General features: G+C 36.2%; 3 protein-coding genes and 1 pseudogene across 3 annotated transcripts; 2 read left to right on the top strand and 2 right to left on the bottom strand.

Moving 5' to 3' along the window:
- Positions 1-153: 153 nt before the first annotated feature.
- LOC133865671 (glycosyl hydrolase 5 family protein-like) lies at positions 154-3,952 on the top strand. Its single transcript, XM_062302103.1, has 4 exons — positions 154-605; positions 1,951-2,198; positions 2,684-3,204; positions 3,277-3,952. The coding sequence occupies exons 1-4, from the start codon at positions 207-209 to the stop codon at positions 3,717-3,719; spliced, it is 1,611 nt and encodes a 536-aa protein (XP_062158087.1). The 5' UTR covers positions 154-206; the 3' UTR covers positions 3,720-3,952.
- A 215-nt stretch (positions 3,953-4,167) lies between these two features.
- Positions 4,168-8,569, bottom strand: LOC133865679 (proteasome subunit beta type-7-B-like; annotated as a pseudogene).
- A 5,161-nt stretch (positions 8,570-13,730) lies between these two features.
- On the top strand, positions 13,731-17,165 carry LOC133865721 (glycosyl hydrolase 5 family protein-like). Its single transcript, XM_062302170.1, has 4 exons — positions 13,731-14,179; positions 15,198-15,445; positions 15,898-16,418; positions 16,491-17,165. The coding sequence occupies exons 1-4, from the start codon at positions 13,775-13,777 to the stop codon at positions 16,931-16,933; spliced, it is 1,617 nt and encodes a 538-aa protein (XP_062158154.1). The 5' UTR covers positions 13,731-13,774; the 3' UTR covers positions 16,934-17,165.
- A 167-nt stretch (positions 17,166-17,332) lies between these two features.
- LOC133865742 (proteasome subunit beta type-7-B-like) lies at positions 17,333-21,708 on the bottom strand. Its single transcript, XM_062302205.1, has 9 exons — positions 21,572-21,708; positions 21,022-21,185; positions 19,751-19,892; positions 19,514-19,610; positions 19,336-19,405; positions 19,127-19,231; positions 18,745-18,843; positions 18,536-18,623; positions 17,333-17,673 (listed from the first exon to the last, which is right to left on the bottom strand). The coding sequence occupies exons 2-9, from the start codon at positions 21,163-21,165 to the stop codon at positions 17,597-17,599; spliced, it is 822 nt and encodes a 273-aa protein (XP_062158189.1). The 5' UTR covers positions 21,166-21,185; positions 21,572-21,708; the 3' UTR covers positions 17,333-17,596.
- Between the last annotated feature and the right edge of the window lie 1,148 nt (positions 21,709-22,856).

Raw genomic sequence — 22,856 nt, 5'->3', positions numbered from 1 at the left:
AACTGAATATATATAGCAGGTAATTGATGTCGGTACAAAGATGTTGGGAAAAAGATAATTTAGAAAACCTTTTTATTTATTTATTATTTATTATTTATTATTTTATTTTCTAAGTGCTTAGATATGCTCATCCTATAAGTAGGAGTATTCCGTTCTCTTCCTTTCCCAACACCTCCAGAGTCAAAAGCAAACTCAATAGTCTCAATATGGGGAGATTATGCTTCTTCTTCTTCCTCTCTATTCTATCTCTTCCGATCATCTTCCCGGCCGTCGCGGCTTTACCACTACACACCAGTTCACGGTGGATTGTGGACGAAGCCGGACAACGGGTGAAGCTCTCGTGCGTGAATTGGGTGACAAATCTCGAAGTCGTGGTGGTTGAGGGTCTCAGCAAGCAGCCCGTGGACACCATCTCCAAGAGGATTCTGTCCATGGGTTTCAATTGCGTTAGGCTCACTTGGCCTCTTTACTTGGTCACCAACGACTCGCTGGCTTCTCTCACTGTACGACAGTCGTTCCAGAGTCTTGGGCTGTCGGAAGCCATCGCCGGTTTCCAGGCCAATAACCCCTCCATCATTGATCTTTCCCTCATACAAGCATACCAGGTAACTCTGAAATACCTGTTCTTCTAATTTCCCAAATTTCTTTATTTATTTCCCCATAAAATATACAAAGAAAAAAAAGAATTTATGATCTTTTGGTTGTGATGTTTTTTACTTTTTTTAGAGGTCTCACGGAATCACGGATAAACATGGAAATTTTGTTGGGTTCTTCACGGGTTTGGTTTGATCTAAAGAATTGACTCAGCTCAGGCGTAGACGACTTTTTAGTAAAGTGTGACCAACAAAATACAGCCACGTTGCATTTCTGCTGTTTTTAATGTTTTTTTTTTTTTTACATGTGCTGTCTTTAATGTTTATTTGCCCCTTTAGTATAATATTGATATCCCTCTATTTTTTTATCCTGACTTTTTACGAATTTTTTGAAATTGTAGATTCTTGAATTATATTAATTTACGTCATTTCATACATCGAATGGTATAAAAAATGTTAATTATTAAAAATGTGACATGTTAACAATAGAAATTGAATATATTTTTATTATGCTCTTACAATTTATGTCATAGAAAGGCTTTAAGCAAAAAATGGTCTTTTGATTTAGTAAAAAAGAAGCGTTTCTTTAAAAGTGACAAAAAAGCATTTTGGGATGAGTTTTTTTTTTTTTTTTTGGTTGTTGCCTTAGTAACATGTCATATTTTTAATATGTAACATTTTTTACGTCGTTCGACATAAAAAATGGACTAAATTGACATAATTTGAACATCTAAAATTTCTTTGAAATTGTAGAAGATCTTAATCCGTATTTTTTATTTGATTTTATTTAAGCGTGAATAAATGATTTGGGCTACAGGCAAAGTTGTAGGAATTTTTTAAAATTAAATCTATTAAATTAACATATATCTTTAAATCATGTGATTTTACATGCATTTTTAATAGGACTAACAAAATATACTACATATGTTCTTAAAATATGCAATTCTCCCTAACAGTTGAAAAATATATATGAAAAATAATATATTTTAAAGACTATCAATTTAATAGGTTAAATTAGAAAAAATTATCGGAATCCAATTTTTACGAAAAATTAATACGCTAAGTTATTGACGATAAATTGATAATCACTATGATAATTATTAATTAGGGCCGTGGGCCGTGGTGATGGGCACTTCAACGATATTATATTCCAAACACTTTCTCTCTTTTTTCTTTTTCTCTCTTTTTTTTTTTTAATTTTTATTTTCTGGGCAAATATTATTTTCTAATCTCATATGCATTCGCTTCACACTTCAAATTTCAAAATACAATTAGATTAATATCTTGAACTTTCGTAGACAGTTATCTTTCTCTTTTTGTTTATATATTTTTATATTGACAAAATTTTAAATCTCAGGCGGTGGTCTCTAGCCTAGGGGCTAACAAGGTGATGGTGATATTGGACAATCACATAAGGAAGCCCGGTTGGTGTTGCAGCGGCTCGGATGGGAATGGGTTCTTTGGAGACCTGTATTTCAACCCAGACCTCTGGATTCAGGGACTAGCTCGGATGGCCGCCTTGTTTAATGGCGTGCCCAATGTGGTTGGCATGAGCTTGAGGAATGAGCTCCGAGGCCCTAGACAGAACGTGAAGGATTGGTACAGGTACATATATCAACCGATGTGATCAAATGGGGTTGAAATAGCATTATTCAATCTACATTCATGTCAATAGTTTATAGCTACATTGTACTATTGAGAATCTCTTGTTATTAGAAGGTTGTTCGATTTTTTTTTTTTTTTTTTTTTTTTTTTTTTTTTTATTGTGTGAGAAATTAGGGTTTCCTAAGAGAAGGGCTACGTGACTCACCTATTATGGGCAATGCAGGATCCACTTGTCAGGGGTAGGTAGGTGGTCCCGCAATCTCTCTTTTGGGTTGTCCTAATTTCTTGTCTCGGGCAGCCGAAGATATAGGATCTGCTTGCTCAGAGCAGGTGGATCTCGTAATCTCTCTATCTTAGGTTGTGTGAATTTTACAAAAATTCGAGTAGCGACCATCCTAATAACATAGGATCTTAATGCAATACAAATAGGCATTGGTAAGTATGTGGTTGATTCTAATTTCAGCTTGGTGAGTTAAATGAACTAGGTACATGCAGGGAGGAGCAGAAGCAGTGCATTCAGCAAACCCAGATGTTCTTGTCATTCTATCCGGCCTGGGCTACGACAAAGGCCTGTCATTCATCCGTAATCAACCAGTGAATCTCACTTTCACTGAAAAATTAGTATACGAGATGCACTGGTACGGGTTTTCAGACGAAAAGTCATGGGAGTCCGGCAACCCGAATCAAGTGTGTGGGAGAGTGGTAAACAACATGATGAGGCTGTCAGGATTCTTGTTGGAGCAGGGTTGGCCATTGATCGTGAGTGAGTTTGGGATGGACCTGAGAGGTAACAATGTGAATGACAACAGGTATATGAATTGCTTTCTGGCTTGGGCAGCCGAGCTTGACCTCGATTGGGCCATTTGGACACTTGCTGGGAGTTATTATTTGAGAGAGGGCATAGTTGGGTTAAACGAGTTCTATGGGGTGCTTGATCAGAATTGGTGTGAGACCAGAAATGCAAGCTTCTTGCAGAGGATCTCTGCTCTCCAATCTCCTTTTCAAGGTATAATGGTATTCTATGTTCCATCTTCTGTTTTCTTATTCAAATTCAAATCCTCATGGCTGTGACTTGCAGGGCCAGGCCTATCAGAAACTAATCTACACAAAGTAATTTTCCATCCATCCACGGGTCTCTGTGTCCTAAGAAAATCTTGGTTTGACCCATTAACATTGGGTCCCTGCACCAGTTCTGATTTCTGGAAATACACACCCCAAAAAACTTTGACAGTGAAGGGAACTTATTTCTGCTTACAAGCAGAAGGATTGGGAAAGCCAGCAAGACTAAGTATAATGTGCGCCGACCCTAATTCAAAGTGGGAAGCCATATCAGATTCTAAGATGCATCTCTCATCCAAGGTTGGGAAAGATTCTGTCTGCCTGGATGTCGACTCCAACAATATCGTTGTCACAAATACTTGTAAATGTTTGAGCAGAGATAACATGTGCGACCCAGGAAGCCAGTGGTTCAAGCTTGTTGACAGTACAAGAAGTCCAAGTTCTGCAGTGTTCTTAGGATAAGCTCGATCTTGGCCTGTCCAGGATTTTATTGTGCTAAGGAATAATTTCAAATCATTATCTAGAAACTCATCATCTTCATAATCCCTTCGCCCCGAAATGACCTTGCGAAATCCCAATTCATTTGGGCCTTTCGATACAATCAAATAGAAGGCCCCAAGGTCGCCATATCCTAGGAACCCAAACTAAACTATGTGATAGAATAAATAAAAAAAGGTTTTTATTTGGTTGAAGAAGCTCAGATCAGTTACTGGAGCTGATTGCTTGTGCTGTTAGTTTCTTGAAGTTGACTATTAGGCTCATAATAGGGCTGGCAATCACCAAACTGGAGCAAGCTATTCGATTCAATTAATTCCATGATAATAATGGAGTGGTCTAAAGCTGAGAAAACAAAGAAAAAGAATTGACTATTTCATCTCCAAGATACTGACCTTACAACCTGAAGTATAATTTTTAATAAGTTAAAGCATGTCCACAAGATCAGGACTCTCAGGTTGATTGATTTTCAGCTTAAGTAAGCCAAAGATAATAGAAGAGTTTGAAATTGAGTACTAGGCCCACAGAAATTTCATCCAAATCACCTAACTTAAACTACATGATGAGATTTGAAGCAATGAGGGTAAAAGAAATTCATTCAAGTTGCACATGAAGTTGAACCAGAGATCTCATTCTTCCATTGCATCTCTTCCTTCAATCACTTCCACCACCTCTTTCAATGGCGTTACCTTTGTGAATAGAACCTCTGCAACCATGAAAAATCAATGGTACCATACTGTTAATATCCCAAGGATGTATCAATTTGCATGTAAAATACAGAGACTATTTATGGCCTCGCCTAATGCATCTCCACTAAAGAAAATTGAATATAAACAGAGTGAAAACTATATACTAGGACTCGGGGAACAAATTGGCAATCTTTGTAAACAAAATTGAATATAAACAGAGTGAAAACTATATACTAGGACTCGGGGAACAAATTGGCAATCTTTGAAACAATTAGTTACACTTGCCATGGTTGCAAACCATTCTCTCATCTTGTCCATCAAAGTAAAAGTATCTGAAATCAAATAATTATGTAACTGAAGACACCAAAGTGTCATAATCTTCTGGCGGTTTTAAGAAAATGCTCAGTTAATTGGACTGAAATACATTTGCTCCATTACTAAAAGGGGAAATAAAGAGAAAACAAATGCAAATGAAGTGGAAGAGGCATTTCATTTCATTATCCTCCATTTCACGCAAGATAAGTTGGAAACAAAATTAACCCTGCCCTCTTTAAAGCGTTAAGAAAATTATAGTGGCCCCAAAAGAAACTTTAAAAACTTTCCTCCACTCAAGCAAGGAAAATTCGACATTTTCCCTTCTCTCCTTTAACATAACTAAACAAAGCGTAAATAACTAATAGTTGATATTTTCCCTAACCAATTAAAATTTTAAACTATTCAAAGTTACCATATATCGTTCAACAATATATAAGAGCATAAACTGAAAGTCATTTAACTTCTACAAGGCAAATGATAGGTAGCAACGGTTAGGATAGAACAACTAACCTGTCTTCTTGGGAAATGAAAATCCTTGGGAACGGAAATAGGTGCGAGGATTTGGCATGTGGTGGTTTCTCAAGTACTCTTTGTGCCCCTAGACCAGCGAGCATAATTAAAATGAGTTACCGGTGCAGGCCAAAATTTAAGAGATGAAAAAAAAATGCACACAAAAAGAAATTTGTCCTTTAATGGTATGAATTGAAGAACCACAAACCTTAGTTATTACACAAATATCTACATTGCTTCCACTTCCCAAGTCATTGAAAATACCAGAGCAAATTGCCTCGCACACCAAATTTATTCCTTCTGCCCTCTGCAGAAAAGTTAATTAGAAAATCATTAACCATGGAACACACAAATATATCATCTCCCAGTAACAAATGAACAGCACCTGGTTCTCAGAACTATGAGCTTCATTTCTTAAAGCAAAACTACAACCGAATTAGAAGGATATTTCCCAAAGTAGACTAAGTCAAGTAGTTTGATTTGGTGATGACAAAAAAGAAAAAGAAAAAATAATTCTTCCACCTAACTCTGCAGAGAGTTAGATAGAGTAAAGTTCAAGTTAATAGCACCTCCAATCATATAGTAGAGAGTAGCTTACCGTCAGCCCTTCACGGTACTTTGATTCAAAAACAGCCATTGCAGCAAGGGAACCAGAACCCATTGTTGCAAATGGCAAACTGTCTGTCGATCCATGAGGGTAGATCTGTCCAATGAAATCAATTCAAGAACTGAAAGTCAGTATCATGTAACAAGAAAAAAATATAAGTTCAGGTGTTCGTAAATGGAACCCAACTCATAGTGTGCAAATGTGGACCAGTAGTATCAACGCCACCAAGCACCAAAGCAGCTTGAACATAACCTTGGTATCTGAACAAGTAACCAAGCAGTAAGGCCTCATTTAAGTCATCATCATCGACTAACACTAACACGTAGAGTAACATTGCAAGGGACAAAATTGACAGAAAATGAGCTTACTTGAAAAGGTGAGATTTCAAAAGTGTTAGAGCTGTGACGACCCTCGATTCTCGACCAGTGTGATACCGATGCAGCTGCAGTTGTGAATTGACCATGCCTATAAAGACCACCATCATGCAAAAAGAATATTAAATAACTATAAAAATTGAAAAGACGTAGTTGGATATGAGTTAGTAGTAGAAGCATCATAAACAACTACATGACGGATTTTCTTAAGGAACACTACTAAAAAAATACCTGTTACAGCCTCTGTATCAGCAGCAGTTCCTGCTCCACAGCAATAAATATTAGGTGCCATGTAATGAATTTTCTCACAGTTCTTATCACAAACTATGGGTCCTTCGGTGGTTCGTGTCTGCCCCTAGAATAACACCATCCTGAGGATAAATTGAGAAAATTATATTAAAAGCTGAAAGGAACTTGAACTCCACAGGAAATACGGGTAATTCCAAAAAGAAAAAAAATTCAAGGACCAGTATAAAAGTCATACAAATAATTTCACCGCAAAAGAATACTAGTTAAAAATAGGCACAATTACACTCCCTATTAAAGTATTGATTAAATGATTAAATTTACTTCTTTATATTAGCTTAAGCGTTTGGTACAAATGGTGATTTAACATGGTATCAGAACCAAAAGTCAAGAGTTCAAATTGTAACCGGGATAACAGAATTGGGAATCAGTGCTAAAGTTCATTAGTGCATCGGAGGCTTGCAAACAAATTCATAAAATGTAGTTTCAAAAGAATCAAAGATCCAAGCATACTAATGAACTCACTAGGAAATGCGAAATGGGAGCATATAATGCAGCATTTGAAAATCTACACAGTATCCACATTTGCGCATAGGTGTTATTTAATCAATTGCGGTTTCTAGTCTGTAACCCATATGAGCATATAAGGCCCGCATCAATTATAGCTTAAAAGTTAAAACCACAACCAATGTATCGCATAAATTTTGATAATTCTTATGTTCCTTCCTAATACTAGCGTGCATCTAGAATTGGTACGGCAATAAACAAATTGATTTCTGAAAAGCCAAATACTATTTGTGTTTGGGTTTGGAAAAGAATATTTATTCTTTTCGGATTTTTTCTAAAACTCGCCCACCCGCAAAAAAACCTGGATTTTGACCCGAATTCTATTCCAATTCAAAGCTGACAATCTGATTAATAACTGGGACCCACGCGCAGGACAAATTGTCTAAAAAATGCATAGGTCCCACATTTAAATAATAAAATAATACAAATTTCAATCAACAAAAAAAAATTAAAAAAAAAAAGCAATTGGTGGCTGCCGGCAGCCACCCCTGGGGGTGGCCGCGCGGTCACCCTTGACTCTTGGGGGTGGCCTTGCGGCCTCCCTCAACCACTGTGGGGTGGCAGCGCACCACCCCCGGTCACCTTTCGGGGTGGCTGCCGGTGACAGGGGGTGGCGTGCGGCCACCCCCAAACCGGCGGCCACCCCTTTCATCCATTTTTTTTTTAAAAAAATTATTTATTTATTTTTTAATTAAATAACCAATATATAATAAATTATTATTATTTAAATTATTATTTCACACAACATTTCATAATACCAATTATTATACACAACTTTTTAAACTTCCAATCATTCCTTACCATTAAAAAATAATATTTTTTTACCTCAAAATTTGTAAATAGAATTAGAATTCAATTTTAATTTCAAAAATTCAATACCCAATCACACCGGCTTGCCAACGATACACATATACCTGAAAAATTAGACCGACGATATTTGTTCCGGTCTTGCGAAAAGAAGGCAGCAGAACGCCTTTCTTAGAAAGCATATCAGTCCGTCTGCACAAATCGAAACTAAATCCACCCTTAGGAGGAACGTCCACAGCTGCCTGAGACATCTTCAATTCCACAAACGAACCTACTCATCCAAGAGAGATAAACCGCTGATAGGAATTAATACACAGTAAAATACCAAAGCTAGGGTTTAAGCACAAACGTAATATAATTAACTGAAAAGGAAATGAGTATTTTTTTAAAAAGAAAAAGAAAAAGAAAAAAGAAAGAAACGAAAATCAAACAGATAGAGCCCTAATTTCACGCTTTCGACGCTCAACTAGGAATTAGAAATCAGGTACACTTAACGGTGCTTTTGGTTGCTCAGAAACCGAACAAGCAAAAGAAATTGTGATGAAGAACGCAATTTTTTTCTTTCTTTCTTGTGCTTTCTTTTTTCTCTGCGATCAAACAATCGGAGAAGTTTGCAGAATTTGAATGCTGTATTAAAAGTGTTGAGGAAATAATCACAAGGAATTGGCGAGTACCCGAGAGATCGATGCGTAGAGCAGGTGAAAGTTACAACTAGAACCAGAAACTACAACCTCAAAAAGAGGCACAATCCCAGAAAAGAAAACAACAAAACCACTTGGCAAATCAAAGCCAGAAAAACACAGAACTAGCGTTTAACACCAGAAACCAACCCCTTCCAAAAAGAAAAAAACGGAACTACTTAGAGGGAAACTTTACTAGCAGTCACACTTTAACCTCCTATCTAATCTTTGACAGAATCCCTTCTTTAGATTTGGGGGATCGGCCATGGAGCACAGAATTCCAATGTAACCACAGGTTGTAGATTGCTGAAGCAAAGCATAATCTTCTGGTAGTAGCTTGCAAGTTCTTACCTTTCATATTCTGCAAACTCCAATGAACAATTGTGTTCTAGTTTAACGGAGGATCAGCCAGCCCACAATCTGACATCAAAGATTGCCAGATTCTCCTACTCAAGCCACATTCAAAGAACAAATGTTATCTATTCTCCTGCCTTGCACGGCAGAAGAGACACACACTGTCTCCACTATAGCCCCATTTGCACATATGCTCCCTAGTCACGATAGCATCATTAAATGCAAGCCAGAGAAAGAAAACATGTCTAGGGATAGCACCAAAAAACCAAATAACATCATGCCATTCCACACCGGTTTCTTCTCCCTAAGCTTTTCCCAAGTATCAGCACTTGAGAACACACCACTTTTTGAATCCCAAACCATTTGATCAGCCTCTCCAATCTCAATATCAAGCAACTTACTTTGGATCTCTACAATGGCCTCTAATCCAGCATGGGGCCAAAACCAATCTCCTCTTCTAATAATAGAAGAGAGCTTAGGACCGATGGAGGGACTTGCATCATATACTACTCTATGCTCATAGATATCTATCAAGCAACCCGCTGGATGCCAAATGTCATGCCATAGGAATATGCTACTATCATCTCGAACCTTGAATTTGAGGAACTGTTAGCAACATTCCAAAGATTTAGGAGCTTTTTCCAACTCCAAGGGCAGTTATAGGGAATGAACACCTCCCAAAAACTTCGCCCTTTTAATCTATTATGATGAATCCAAGCTACCCAAAGTGAGCCTGCCCAATAAAAGAGATTCCAAGTGTGATTGAGCATGGAAACAATGTTCCAAACAACCAACTGTTTAATCCCGAGGCCACCCTCCTTCTTAGGCACACAAATACTCTCCTAAGCAACTTTAGCACGAGTCTTCTCATCATTTCCATTCCACAAACACCTATTGAATTTTTGCTCCAAAAGCCGAATTATCTTCTTAGGAAGAATAAATATCATTGTCCAAAAGGCCTGAAGGCTAAACAGGATCGAGGTAATAAGCTATAATCTTCCAGCAAAGGAAAGATGTTTAGCCAACCAAGAATCCATCATTGCTGCCATCCGGCAAAGTAAGCAATCACAATTCACAACAGAAAGGCTTTTTGTAATTAAGGGCTTTCCCAAATATCTAGCTGGAAGAGACCCCCCTGCATCTCCAAAAAATCCAGTACCTCCAAGTAATGCTCAATTTTACTGATGTGACACTACCATTTAGCCATTAGACTTATTTATTTATTGTTTTAATAAGGGCTCTCATTAGTAAAGTGAGATAAAAGTGTTGTTTCTAATATGTTTTAATGTGTTTTGCTGACTGTTTTTGTTTTTGTGTTTTAACAGTGGTTTGTCTTGTTTGTTGATGTATTTGTCTTAAGAACTGAACAAAAGGCAAAAAATACCAACAAATCTTCTACTCGTGATATCAGCAATACCTATAAGCCATCAAAGACGTAATGAATAAGTATGTGTAACAGGATTCTATTAAGTGCCTCACGACGTACACCTTTGGGTCTAACCATGCTTTAATTTCGACATGAGTCACATGACTTTAGGGCCGTTGAAGAGGAGGAACAAATTTCTGTTACAAAAGTCTCGACAACAAGATTAAACCATATAGTTAGAAGGAGACTGTTACCCCCAAACACAACAATAACAGAAAAACAAAGCAAACAATGGAAACAGAACAATAATGTGTTTCTGTGTCCTAAAAGAATCAATGCCTGAACTATTGAGTTTGGGTCCCTGCAATAGCTCTGAAGCCTGGAGCTACACAGCCCAGAAAAGTTTATCACTGAAGGGAACAAATTTCTGCTTGCAAGTAGATGGATTGGGGAAGCTAGCAAAACTTGGCAGTGATGATTGCACCGGCTCTGGTTCACAATGGGAAACCATCTCAGATTCTAAGATGCATCTCTCGTCGGAAGTTGGCAATGCTACTAGTTTTTGCCTAGATGTTGACTCCGGTTGCATCATTGTGACGAATATTTGCAAATGCTTGAGCAAAGATACAACGTGTGATTCAGAGAGTCAGTGGTTCAAGCTTGTCAAAAGCACAAGAAATCTCAGTTCCTAAAAATCCTTCAAGAATAGCTTATCTTGAACGAGCTCTGTTAGGAATTTAAGGAAAATTTTAAAATATTAAATAGATAATTTAATTTATGAGAGCCGATTATCAGATAGTAATGAGTTTGGAGTTTAGCAATTTATCTTATATTTTGAGTTAAATATTTTATTTATTAAGCATCATCTGAGAGATGATGTCTTTCGTGGCCTCTATTCGTGCCTTGTATCTTCCACGTGGATTCTTTTTGGGTTGGGCACCGGGCAGGAGCTGGGCTTGGTCCTCATGGGCCTGCTGGAGCTTTGGCCCGAGTGTAGGCCTTCTTCAAGTTGTTATCCATCACGCCAATCACCTGCGTGCCTTCAATTCCTTGACGTGGGCTTATATGCTGTTGTGCCAAGGTTTAGAAGGTCATATTTTAAAGGCCCAGGAAAAGCAGAGCAGTTAAAATGAAGAGGGAAATTAAAGAGAAAGAGGGAAGTAGTGTCAAGATTGGAATATGCTCGACCTATAAAAAGACAAATAAAATGAAAGGAAAATATAAGGATTTTGAGCATGGGACAATTACATTTTTTTAAAAAAAAAAAAAAAAAATATTAAAAGAGTTAAGAATAAATTTTATTAAAAAAACATATTTTTTTAATATACTATTAAAAAAAAGGCACTTCTCACATGTTAAGAGATACAAGACAATTTTATAAACCGAATTCAAGAAAAATTATGTCCAAGGTTAGGGATGATAATTCATATTTGCGTGTTGGGCTTAGGTTGTATCGAAGCATGGATATTAAACTATATATGTCAACCCTAATAAACATATTTAATTAAATGGATCAGACCTCTCTCAACTCTAACTCGCTAATTTCGTATTAGCTTCATAAGTCGTATGTATAGAAAATTGTCAATCTTAAATATTGCGTGTCGGTTCGAGTTGTATCGAGGCATGTGTATAAAATTATATAAGTCAACTGTAACTCGATCAATTTAATTAAATGAGTTAGACTTCTTAATTTCAACTCATTAATTTTATATTTGGTAAATTTCACAAATATATCTATTCAGAACAGAAATAGAAGACAATTAAAGCAATGGTATGTTCATTGCCTTGCAAGTCTGACAAAGCCGAAATGGCAAATCAGTTTCTCTGTTTCTTCACCCCACCGGTTGCTTGGCTGACCACATAACTTGGCGTGTTAATTTGCAACGATAATGGGTCATTTTCACGCTCGATCGAGAGAAAGTTAACAATTAACATGTAGAACAGCGTCATGGCTGATGCATGGTTACGTACAAGTCGTACTTATATGGTTCTTTGCAGGAGGAATATATTGTGCCTTGTGTTTTGGTGTGCTCTAGGGATTGAAAATGAATTTTCCTGCTTCACAATTCTGCTATTTAACGCTTCAAATTAGAAATCTACCATGCGTGAGACAAGCTTTACTACCATTCATTGATTAAATTTAGGAAAAATTACATATATTCCATTCAAAATTACACCTAGATTACAATGTCTTCCTACATTTGTAAAAGTTGCAACTGACTCTTTAAACTACCAAAGTCTTTTACTTAATTAGCCTCTTGCCGTTAAGATTTTTTGTTAACTTGGATAGCAAGAGTATCACGTAAACCACACGTGATATACGTACGTACATAACATGTTTATTATGCTATTATCATATGTATAAAAATACAATTTGCTACGAGAATAATCGTCTTGCATTTGGATGAACCGGAGGGGACCTAGTTAGTGTTATTTGAGAAACAAAATTGTCCATAAAAATGTGAAAGAACAATTTTTCTCTTCAAATAAAACTAACTGGATCTTCTGGTCTCTAATTCATTTGAAATGGAGAAGATTGGACAAGGATCCTCTCCGGTTAGTGTATTTAAGATGGGTAAAATGATTAAAAAAATAAAATGACTATTTTACCCCTCCTAAATGAACTAACCGGCTCATTTCAATTTCATTTGAAATGGAGAGGATTCATTTCATTATGCCATTGGTCTCCTCCAATGTTTTTATTTTTACTTTTTGTATCTTAATGCAAAGATATTATTGTCATTTTGGATCACGTGTATCGCACATGATTAATTTTTCTTTGATTAATTTAATAAAAAATCCTAACAGAGGGGTTAAGTTTAAGTATTAGATAGTTTGGAAAAACTTTACAATTTGTTTTTTTTTTTTTACTAGTCCATATAAAAGGAGGAGGGGGATTCAAACTAGTGACCTCCGTTTCATGAACAAACATTGTAATTTGGTTGAAAGATTGAGAGAGACGTAAGTATAGTTTCCCTTAAAATCAATTAACTTAAAGAAAAATGTTAGAAACTACACTTTTATTACATCGGATGTGATTAAGAGAAAAAAACATTCCAGAATCAAACAATAGTGTCAGGAAAACAAAGTGAAATAAAAATAAGATAAAAATATAGAAGAAAAAAAATTAATGGCTTTCACCCCTTTAAATGATCTACCTTTTAAGAGTAAATATATATATGTTTGTTCCCACGAGATGCCCGACTTCTTTATAAGGGAAATATATAATTGAATTAAACGCCACTTAAGTGAAAAACCTTAATTCAAAGAAATACTCACATGACAAGTACACCTTTTGCAGGTTAATCGGAGCTCTCTACAAGTTGATTAACTGAGTAGGTAATTGATGTCGGGACAAAGATGGTGGGGAAAAGATAATTTAGAAAACCTTATTTATTTATTATTTATTATTTTATTTTCTAAGTGCTTAGATATGCCCATCATATAAGTAAGAGTATTCAGTTCTCCTGCTTCCCCAACACCTCCAGAGTCAAAAGCAAACTCAATATGGGGAGGTTATGCTTCTTCTTCTTCTTCCTCTCTATAATTCTATCTCTTCCGATCATCTTCCCGGCCGTCGCGGCTTTACCACTACACACCAGTTCACGGTGGATTGTGGACGAAGCCGGGCAACGGGTGAAGCTGGCGTGCGTGAATTGGGTGACACATCTCGAAGCCGTGGTGGTTGAGGGTCTCAGCAAGCAGCCCGTGGACACCATCTCCAAGAGGATTCTGTCCATGGGTTTCAATTGCGTTAGGCTCACTTGGCCTCTTTACTTGGTCACCAACGACTCGCTGGCTTCTCTCACTGTACGACAGTCATTCCAGAGTCTTGGGCTGTCGGAAGCCATCGCCGGTTTCCAGGCCAACAACCCCTCCATCATTGATCTTTCCCTCATACAAGCATACCAGGTAACTCGATCTGAAATACCTGTTCTTCTAATTTCCCAAATTTCTTTGTTTATTTCCCCATAAAATATACAAAGAAAAAAAAGAATTTATGATCGAAGTGGACATCCTTATCTTTTGGTTGTGATGCTTTTTTACTTTTTTTAGAGGTCTCAACGGACAAACATGGGAATTTTGTTGGCCTCTTAAAAATGCTAACTATTATTATAAATGTGACATGTAAACAATAAAAATTGAATATATTTTTATTAGGTTCTTATATTTTACGTTATAGAAAGGCTTTGAGCAAAAAATTGTCTCTTGGTTTAGTAAAAAAAAAAATGTTTCTTCAAAAGTGAATAAAAAGCATTTTGGGATGATTTTTTTTTTTTTTTTTTTGGTTATTGCCTTAGTAACATGTCATATTTTTAATATGTAACATTTTTTATGTCATTCGACATAAAAAACAGACTAAATTGACATAATTTAAAAATCTAAAATTTCTTTGAAATTGTAAAGCATCTTAATCCGTATTTTTTTATTTGATTTTATTTAAGCGTGAATAAATGATTTGGGCTACTGGCAAAGTTGTAGGAATTTTTTTTAAATTAAATCTATTAAATTAACATATATCTTTAAATCATGTGATTTTACATGTATTTTTAATAGGACTAACAAAATATACTACATTTGTTCTTAAAATATGCAATTCTCCCTAACAGTTGAAAATATATATATGAAAAATAATATATTTTAAAGACTATCAATTTAATAGGTTAAATTAGAAGAAATTATCGGAATCCAATTTTTACGAAAAATAAATACGCTAAGTTATTGACGATAAATTGATAATCACTATGATAATTATTAATTAGGGCCGTGGGCCGTGGTGATGGGCATTTCAACGATATTATATTCCAAACACTTTTATTCGCTTCACGCCTCGAAATACAATTAGATTAATATCTTGAACTTTCGTAGACAGTTATCTTTCTCTTTTTGTTTATATATTTTTTTATATTGACAAAATTTTAAATCTCAGGCGGTGGTCTCTAGCCTGGGGGCTAACAAGGTGATGGTGATATTGGACAATCACATAAGCAAGCCCGGTTGGTGTTGCAGCGGCTCGGATGGGAATGGGTTCTTTGGCGACCTGTATTTCAACCCGGACCTCTGGATTCAGGGACTGGCTCGGATGGCCACCTTGTTTAATGGCGTGCCCAATGTAGTTGGCATGAGCTTGAGGAATGAGCTCCGAGGCCCTAGACAGAACGTGAAGGATTGGTACAGGTACATATATCAGCTGATGTGATCAATGGGTGTGAAATAACATTATTCAATCTTACATTCACGTCAATAGTTTATAGCTACATTGTACGATTGAGAATCTCTTTTTATTAGGAGGTTGTTCGATTTTTTGTGAGAAATTAGGGTTTCCTAAGAGAGGGGTTACGAGACTCACATATCTTGGGCAATGCAGGATCCACTTGTCAGGGGTAGGTAGGTGGTCCCGCAATCTCTCTTTTAGGTTGTCCTAATTTCTTGTCTTGGGCAGTCGAAGATATAGGATATGCTTGCTCAGAGCAGGTGGATCCCACAATCTCTCTATCTTAGGTTGCGTGAATTTTACAAAAATTCGAGTAGCAACCATCCAAATAACAGAGGATCTTAATGCAGTACAAATATGCATTGGTAAGTACGTGGTTGATTCTAATTTCAGTTTGGTGAGTTAAATGAAATAGGTACATGGAGAGAGGAGCAGAAGCGGTGCATTCAGCAAACCCAGATGTTCTTGTCATTCTATCTGGCCTGGGCTACGACAAAGACCTGTCATTCATCCGTAATCAACCAGTGAATCTCACTTTCACTGAAAAATTAGTATACGAGATGCACTGGTACGGGTTTTCAGACGGAAAGTCATGGGAGTCTGGCAACCCGAATCAAGTGTGTGGGAGAGTGGTAAACAACATGATGAGACTGTCAGGATTCTTATTGGAGCAGGGTTGGCCATTGATCGTGAGCGAGTTTGGGATGGACCTAAGAGGTAACAATGTGAATGACAACAGGTATATGAATTGCTTTCTGGCTTGGGCAGCCGAGCTTGACCTCGATTGGGCCATTTGGACACTTGTTGGGAGTTATTATTTGAGAGAGGGCATAGTTGGGTTAAACGAGTTCTATGGGGTGCTTGATTGGAATTGGTGCGAGACCAGAGATGCAAGCTTCTTGCAGAGGATCTCTGCTCTCCAATCTCCTTTTCAAGGTATAATGGTATTCTATTTTCCATCATCTGTTTTCTTCTTCAAATTCAAATCCTCATGGTTGTGACTTGCAGGGCCAGGCCTATCAGAAACTAGTCTACACAAAGTGATTTTCCATCCATCCACGGGTCTCTGTGTCCTAAGAAAATCTATGCTTGACCCACTAACATTGGGTCCCTGCGCCAGTTCTGATTCCTGGAAATACACACCCCAGAAAATTTTATTAGTGAGGGGAACTTATTTCTGTTTAAAAGTAGAAGGATTGGGAAAGCCAGCAAGACTAAATATAATTTGCTCCGACCCTAATTCAAAGTGGGAAGCCATCTCAGATTCTAAGATGCATCTCTCATCCAAGGTTGGGAATGATTCTGCCTGCCTGGATGTTGACTCCAACAATATCATTGTCACAAATACTTGCAAATGTTTGAGCAGAGATAACATGTGCGACCCAGGAAGCCAGTGGTTCAAGCTTGTTGACAGTACGAGAAGTCCAAGTTCTGCAGAGTCCTTAAGATAAGCTTGATCTTGGTCTGGCAAGGATTTTGTTGTACTCAAGGAAGAATTTCAAACATTCTCTTGAAACTCATCCTCTTCATAATCCCTTTGCCCCGAAATGATCTTGCGAAATCCCAATTCATTTGGGCCTTTCGATACAATCAAATAGAAGGCCCCAAGGTCGCCATATCCTAGGAACCCAAACTAAACTATGTGATAGCATAAATAAAAAAAGTTGTTATTTGGTTGAAGAAGCTCAGATCAGTTACTGGAGCTGATTGCATGTGCTGTTAGTTTCTTGAAGTTGATTATTGGGCTCATAATAGGGCTGGCAATCACCAAACTGGAGCAAGTTATTCGATTCAATTAATTCCATGATAATAATGGAGTGGTCTAAAGCTGAGAAAACAAAGAAAAAGAATTGACTATTTCATCTCCAAAATACTCACCTTACAACCTGAAGTATATAATTTTTAATAAGTTAAAGCATGTCCACAAGATCAGGACTCTCAGGTTGATTGATTTCCAGCTTAAGTAAGCCAAAGATAATAGAAGAGTTTGAAATTGACTATTAGGCCCACAGAAATTTCATCCAAATCACCTGACTTAAACTACATGATGAGATTTAAAGCAATGAGTGTAAAACAAATTCATTCAAGTTGCACATGCAGTTGAACCAGAGATCTCATTCTTCCATTGCATCTCCTCCTTCAATCACTTCCACCACCTCTTTCAATGGTGTAACCTTTGTGAATAGAACCTCTGCAACCATGAAAAATCAATGGTACCATACTGTTAATATCCCAAGGAGGCATCAATTTGCATGTAAAATACAGAGACCATTTATGGCCTCGCCAAATGCATCTCCACTAAAGAAAATTGAATATAATCCGAGTGAAAACTATATGCTAGATGTCAAAGCTGTATTATTTTATTCATCCAAAAAAAAGAAAACTATATACTAGGACGCAGGGAACAAATTGGTAATCTTTGAAACAATTAGTTACACTTGCCATGGTTGCAAACCATTCTCTCATCTTGTCTATCAATGTAAAATTATCTGAAATCAAATAATTATGTAACTAAAGACATCAGAGTGTCATAATCTTCTGGCAGTTTTAAGAAAAGGCTCAGTTAATTGGACTGAAATACATTTGCTTCATTATTAAAAGGGGAAATAAAGAGAAAACAAATGCAAATGAAGTGGAAGAGGCATTTCATTTAATTATATATCCTCCATTTCACACAAGATAAGTTGGAAACAAAATTAACCCTACCCTCTTTAAAGCGGTTGAATCTTTTTCTAATTGTTAAATTCAACTTGTTTTAAAATCCTTTCCTTCAAAGCCAATCTATATTCTAAGGAAGTGGGCCCAGAAGAAACTTTAAAAACATTCCTCCACTCAAGCAAGGAAAATTTGACATTTCCACTTCTCTTCTTTAACATAACTAAACAACGCGTAAATAACTAATAGTTGATATTTTCCCTAACCAATTAAAATTTTAAACTATTCAAAGTTAGCATATATCGTTCAACAGTATATATATAAGAGCATAAACTAAAAGTCATTTAACTTCTACAAGGCAAATGATAGGTAGCAACGGTTAGGATAGAACTACTAACCTGTCTTCTTGGGAAATGAAAATCCTTGGGAACGGAAATAGGTGCGAGGATTTGGCATGTGGTGGTTTCTCAAGTACTCTTTGTGCCCCTAGACCAGCAAGCATAATTAAAATGAGTTACCGATGCAGGCCAAAATTTAAGAGATGAAAAAAAAAATGCATACAAAAAGAAATTTGTCCTTTAATGGTATGAATTGAAGAACCACAAACCTTAGTTATTACACAAATATCTACATTGCTTCCACTTCCCAAGTCATTGAAAATACCAGAGCAAATTGCCTCACACACCAAATTTATTCCTTCTGCCCTCTGCAGAAAAGTTAATTAGAAAATCATTAACCATGGAACACACAAATATATCATCTCCCAGTAACAAATGAACAACACCTGGTTCTCAGAACTATGAACTTCATTTCTTAAAGCAAAACTACAACCGAATTAGAAGGATATCTCCCAAAGTAGACTAAGTCATGTAGTTTGATTTGGTGATGACAAAAAAGAAAAAGAAAAAGAAAAAGAAAAAATAATTCTTCTACATAACTCTGCAGAGAATTAGATAAAGTTTCCAATCATATAGTAGCGAGTAGCTTACCGTCAGCCCTTCATGGTACTTTGATTCAAAAACAGCCATTGCAGCAAGGGAACCAGAACCCATTGTTGCAAACGGCAAACTGTCTGTTGATCCATGAGGGTAGATCTGTGCAATGAAATCAATTCAAGAACTGAAAGTCAGTATCATGTACAACAAGAAAATAATATAAGTTCAGCTGTTCAGGTGTTTGTAAATGGAACCCAACTCACAGTGTGCAAATGTGGACCAGTAGCATCAACGCCACCAAGCACCAAAGCAGCTTGAACATAACCTTGGTATCTGAACAAGTAACCAAGCAGTTAGGCCTCATTTAAGTCATCATCATCGACTAACACTAACACGTAGAGTTACATTGCAAGGGACAAAATTGTCAGAAAATGTGCTTACTTGAAAAGGTGAGATTTCAAAAGTGTAAGAGCTGTGACGACCCTCGATTCTCGACCAGTGTGATACCGATGCAGCTGCAGTTGTGAATTGACCATGTCTATAAAGACCACCATCATGCAAAAAGAATATTAAATAACTATAAAAATTGAAAAGACGTAGTTGGATATGAGTTCGTAGTAGAAGCATCATAAACAACTACATGAAGGATTTTCTCAAGGAACACTACTAAAAAAATACCTGTTACAGCCTCTGTATCAGCAGCAGTTCCTGCTCCACAGCAATAAATATTAGGTGCCATGTAATGAATTTTCTCACAGTTCTTATCACAAACTATGGGTCCTTCGGTGGCTCTTGTGTCTGCCCCTAGAATAACACCATCCTGGGGATAAATTGAGAAAATTATATTAAAAGCTGAAAGGAACTTGAACTACACAGGAAATACGAGTAATTCCCAAAAATAATAATAATAATAATAATAATAATAATAATTCAAGGACCAGTAAAAAAGTCCTACTAATAATTTCACCGCAAAAGAATACTAGATAAAAACAGGCACAATTACACTCCCTGTTAAAGTATTGATTAAATGATTAAATTTACTTTTTCCCATCTGCTTAATCTTTTGAGACAAGTAGTAATTTAACGTGGTATCAGAGCCAAAGGTCATAAGTTCGAATCTTGATTCTATCATTTACCTCTCATTTCAATTAAATATTTTACGCGTTGGATCTCACCTATTTAAAAGGGGATGTCACACGTGATGGAGTGTGTTAAAGTATTAATTAAATGATTAAATTTATCTCTTTATATAAGCTTTTGGGACAAGTGGTGATTTAACATGGTATCAAAACCAAAGGTCAAGAGTTCAAATATTAACTCCATTATTTACCTCTTATTTCAATCAAATATTCCACGTTTTAATTCTTACCAATTTAAAAGGGAGTTTGAGTCCACACGTGAGGGGGAGTGTTAAAGTATTGATTAAATGATTAAATTTACCTCTTCCTATTAGCTTAAGCTTTTAGGACAAGTGGTGATTTAACAGTCCCCAAACCCCCTTCCTCAAAAAGCAAAAGAGAAGATCATTCAATACCAACCGGGATAACAGAATTGGGAATCAGTGCTAAAGTTCATTAGTGCACCGGAGGCTTGCAAACAAATTCATAAAATGTAGTTTCAAAAGAATCAAAGATCCAAGCATACTAATGAACTAACTAGGAAATGCGAAATGGGAGCATATAATGCAGCATTTGAAAATCTACAAAGTATCCATATTTGCGCATAGGTGTTATTTAATCAATTGCGGTTTCTAGTCTGTAACCCATATGAGCATATAAGGCCCACATCAATTATAGCTTAAAAGTTAAAACCACAACCAATGTATCGCATAAATTTTGATAATTCTTATGTTCCTTCCTAATATTAGCGTATATCTAGAATTGATAAGGCAATAAACAAATTGATTTCTGAAAGGCCAAATACTAAGCTTGCCATCGATACACATATACCTGAAAAATCAGACCGACGATGGTTGTTCCGGTCTTGCGAAAAGAAGGCAGCGGAACGCCTTTCTTAGAAAGCATATCATTCCGTCTACACAAATCAAAACTAAATCCACCCTTAGGAGGAACCTCCACAGCTGCCTGAGACATCTTCAATTCCACAAACGAACCTACTCATCCAAGAAAGATAAACCGCTGATAGAAATTAATACACAGTAAAATACCAGAGCTAGGGTTTAAGCACAAACGTAATATAATTAACTGAAAAGGAAATGAGTATTTTTTTTAAAAAAAAAGAAACGAAAATCAAACAGATAGTGCCCTAATTTCACGCTTTCGACGCTCAACTAGGAATTAGAAATCAGGTACACGTAACGGTGCGTTTGGTTGCTCAGAAACCGAACAAGCAAAAGAAATTGTGATGAAGAACGCAATTTTTTTTCTTTCTTTCTTGTGCTTTCCTTTTTCTCAGCGATCAAACAATCGGAGAAGTTTACAGAATTTGAATGCTGTATTAAAAGTGTTGAGGAAATAATCACAAGGAATTGGAGAGTACCCGAGAGATCGATGCGTAGAGCAGGTGAAAGTTTGAGAACGATAGACAGTCCACGGCCTCAAAGGTTATTTAACAGAGTAATCTTGGAGGGGAAGAAAAGACTCGAGCTATAGGGAGGATTAAAACGACAATTTTCATATTACATGAACTGTCGTTTGGCTTCCGTACTAAATTAAATCATGAAATTCTAATTGGATTAATATAAATTTCATAGTTTCCCAATTGTTAGTTGCAAGAGTGCTACCGGGGAGTTAGGGATAATACTACAACTTTATTACTCATTCGTTATAAAATCATGTGGTAATTTACGTGACACTTACTGCATTAATTATTAAAAAGTTAAATTTTGATTAATTGTCACCAACGAGGCAATGTTATGTTTGTAAATTTATATAAAGCTACTAATTAACAATTAAATTTTATGTACATAAGAAACTAAACAATTAAATTTGATTGTGATAAACGTGTCAATGCCATGTCGATTGCTGCGTCAGTTTGTAATAAAAATTATAATACTCGAAGTAATGCTCAATTTTGTTTTAATAAGGGCACTCATTCGTAAAGTGAGATAAAAATATTGTTTCTAATACCTTTTAGTACCCCAAACATTTTCCTTGCCCCAAAGTTGCTGTATACATATTTTAACGAAATTTTGTTAATCAAAAGAAACATAATTTCACATGAATTGATGTGTGACGTTAATCACATATGAATCGTGTACTGCAATGGGTATCATCAATATATTATCCAGAATTTCCTGCAGCTCAAGCGTGACAAACAAACATACTTCCTTCATACTTATAAGAACATATTCATGGTCCCAATATGCATTCCACTGTATCTATTAAATATTCTAGCTTGTTACAAATTACAATAGCAATATGAGAACCATTATATTGACACAAACTACACCTTTGAAATGGAGAAATATTGTTATTTCGTATCTCCCGTTCTTTTCTTATTCTTCTTCAATGACATGACATTAACAATATATACCAAATCAGCGGAGAAGAATGAAACAAGGACAAGAAAATACTAAATAGCATTTCTTTTTAAAATGAGACTAAAAAATAAAAAAAGCAATAAGCCTTGGAGTAGCTAAAACCCAAAATTGGGACATAGATCCCGCTTAAGGCTTTTTGTTTTCTATGGAAAAATAAAAATAAAAAAGCAAAAGTATTAACAAATAACTTAAAACACAAAACACTCAAAAAAAAAACCCTCCAAATTAGTTTTATTCATTTGACATCACTACTTTTTTTTTTTAAAAAAAAAAAGAAAAAAT

The sequence above is a fragment of the Alnus glutinosa genome, chromosome 1 (genome assembly GCF_958979055.1).
Source record: "Alnus glutinosa chromosome 1, dhAlnGlut1.1, whole genome shotgun sequence".
NCBI classification, from domain to species: domain Eukaryota; kingdom Viridiplantae; phylum Streptophyta; class Magnoliopsida; order Fagales; family Betulaceae; genus Alnus; species Alnus glutinosa.
Note: the sequence above shows the minus strand (reverse complement) of the source record. Positions and strands in the feature narration are given on the sequence as shown.

Excerpts from the sequence above, each read along its gene's own strand:
- LOC133865721 (XM_062302170.1), top strand. The coding sequence starts at position 13,775 with ATGGGGAGGTTATGCTTCTTCTTCTTCTTCCTCTCTATAATTCTATCT. Across the intron at positions 14,180-15,197 it reads CCCTCATACAAGCATACCAG|GCGGTGGTCTCTAGCCTGGG; the intron begins GTAACTCGATCT and ends TTTAAATCTCAG. Across the intron at positions 15,446-15,897 it reads AACGTGAAGGATTGGTACAG|GTACATGGAGAGAGGAGCAG; the intron begins GTACATATATCA and ends TAAATGAAATAG.
- LOC133865671 (XM_062302103.1), top strand. The coding sequence starts at position 207 with ATGGGGAGATTATGCTTCTTCTTCTTCCTCTCTATTCTATCTCTTCCG. Across the intron at positions 2,199-2,683 it reads AACGTGAAGGATTGGTACAG|GTACATGCAGGGAGGAGCAG; the intron begins GTACATATATCA and ends TAAATGAACTAG. Across the intron at positions 3,205-3,276 it reads TCTCCAATCTCCTTTTCAAG|GGCCAGGCCTATCAGAAACT; the intron begins GTATAATGGTAT and ends TGTGACTTGCAG.
- LOC133865742 (XM_062302205.1), bottom strand. The coding sequence starts at position 21,165 with ATGTCTCAGGCAGCTGTGGAGGTTCCTCCTAAGGGTGGATTTAGTTTT. Across the intron at positions 19,611-19,750 it reads TGATACAGAGGCTGTAACAG|ACATGGTCAATTCACAACTG; the intron begins GTATTTTTTTAG and ends TGGTCTTTATAG. Across the intron at positions 19,232-19,335 it reads CTGGTCCACATTTGCACACT|ATCTACCCTCATGGATCAAC; the intron begins GTGAGTTGGGTT and ends TTCATTGCACAG.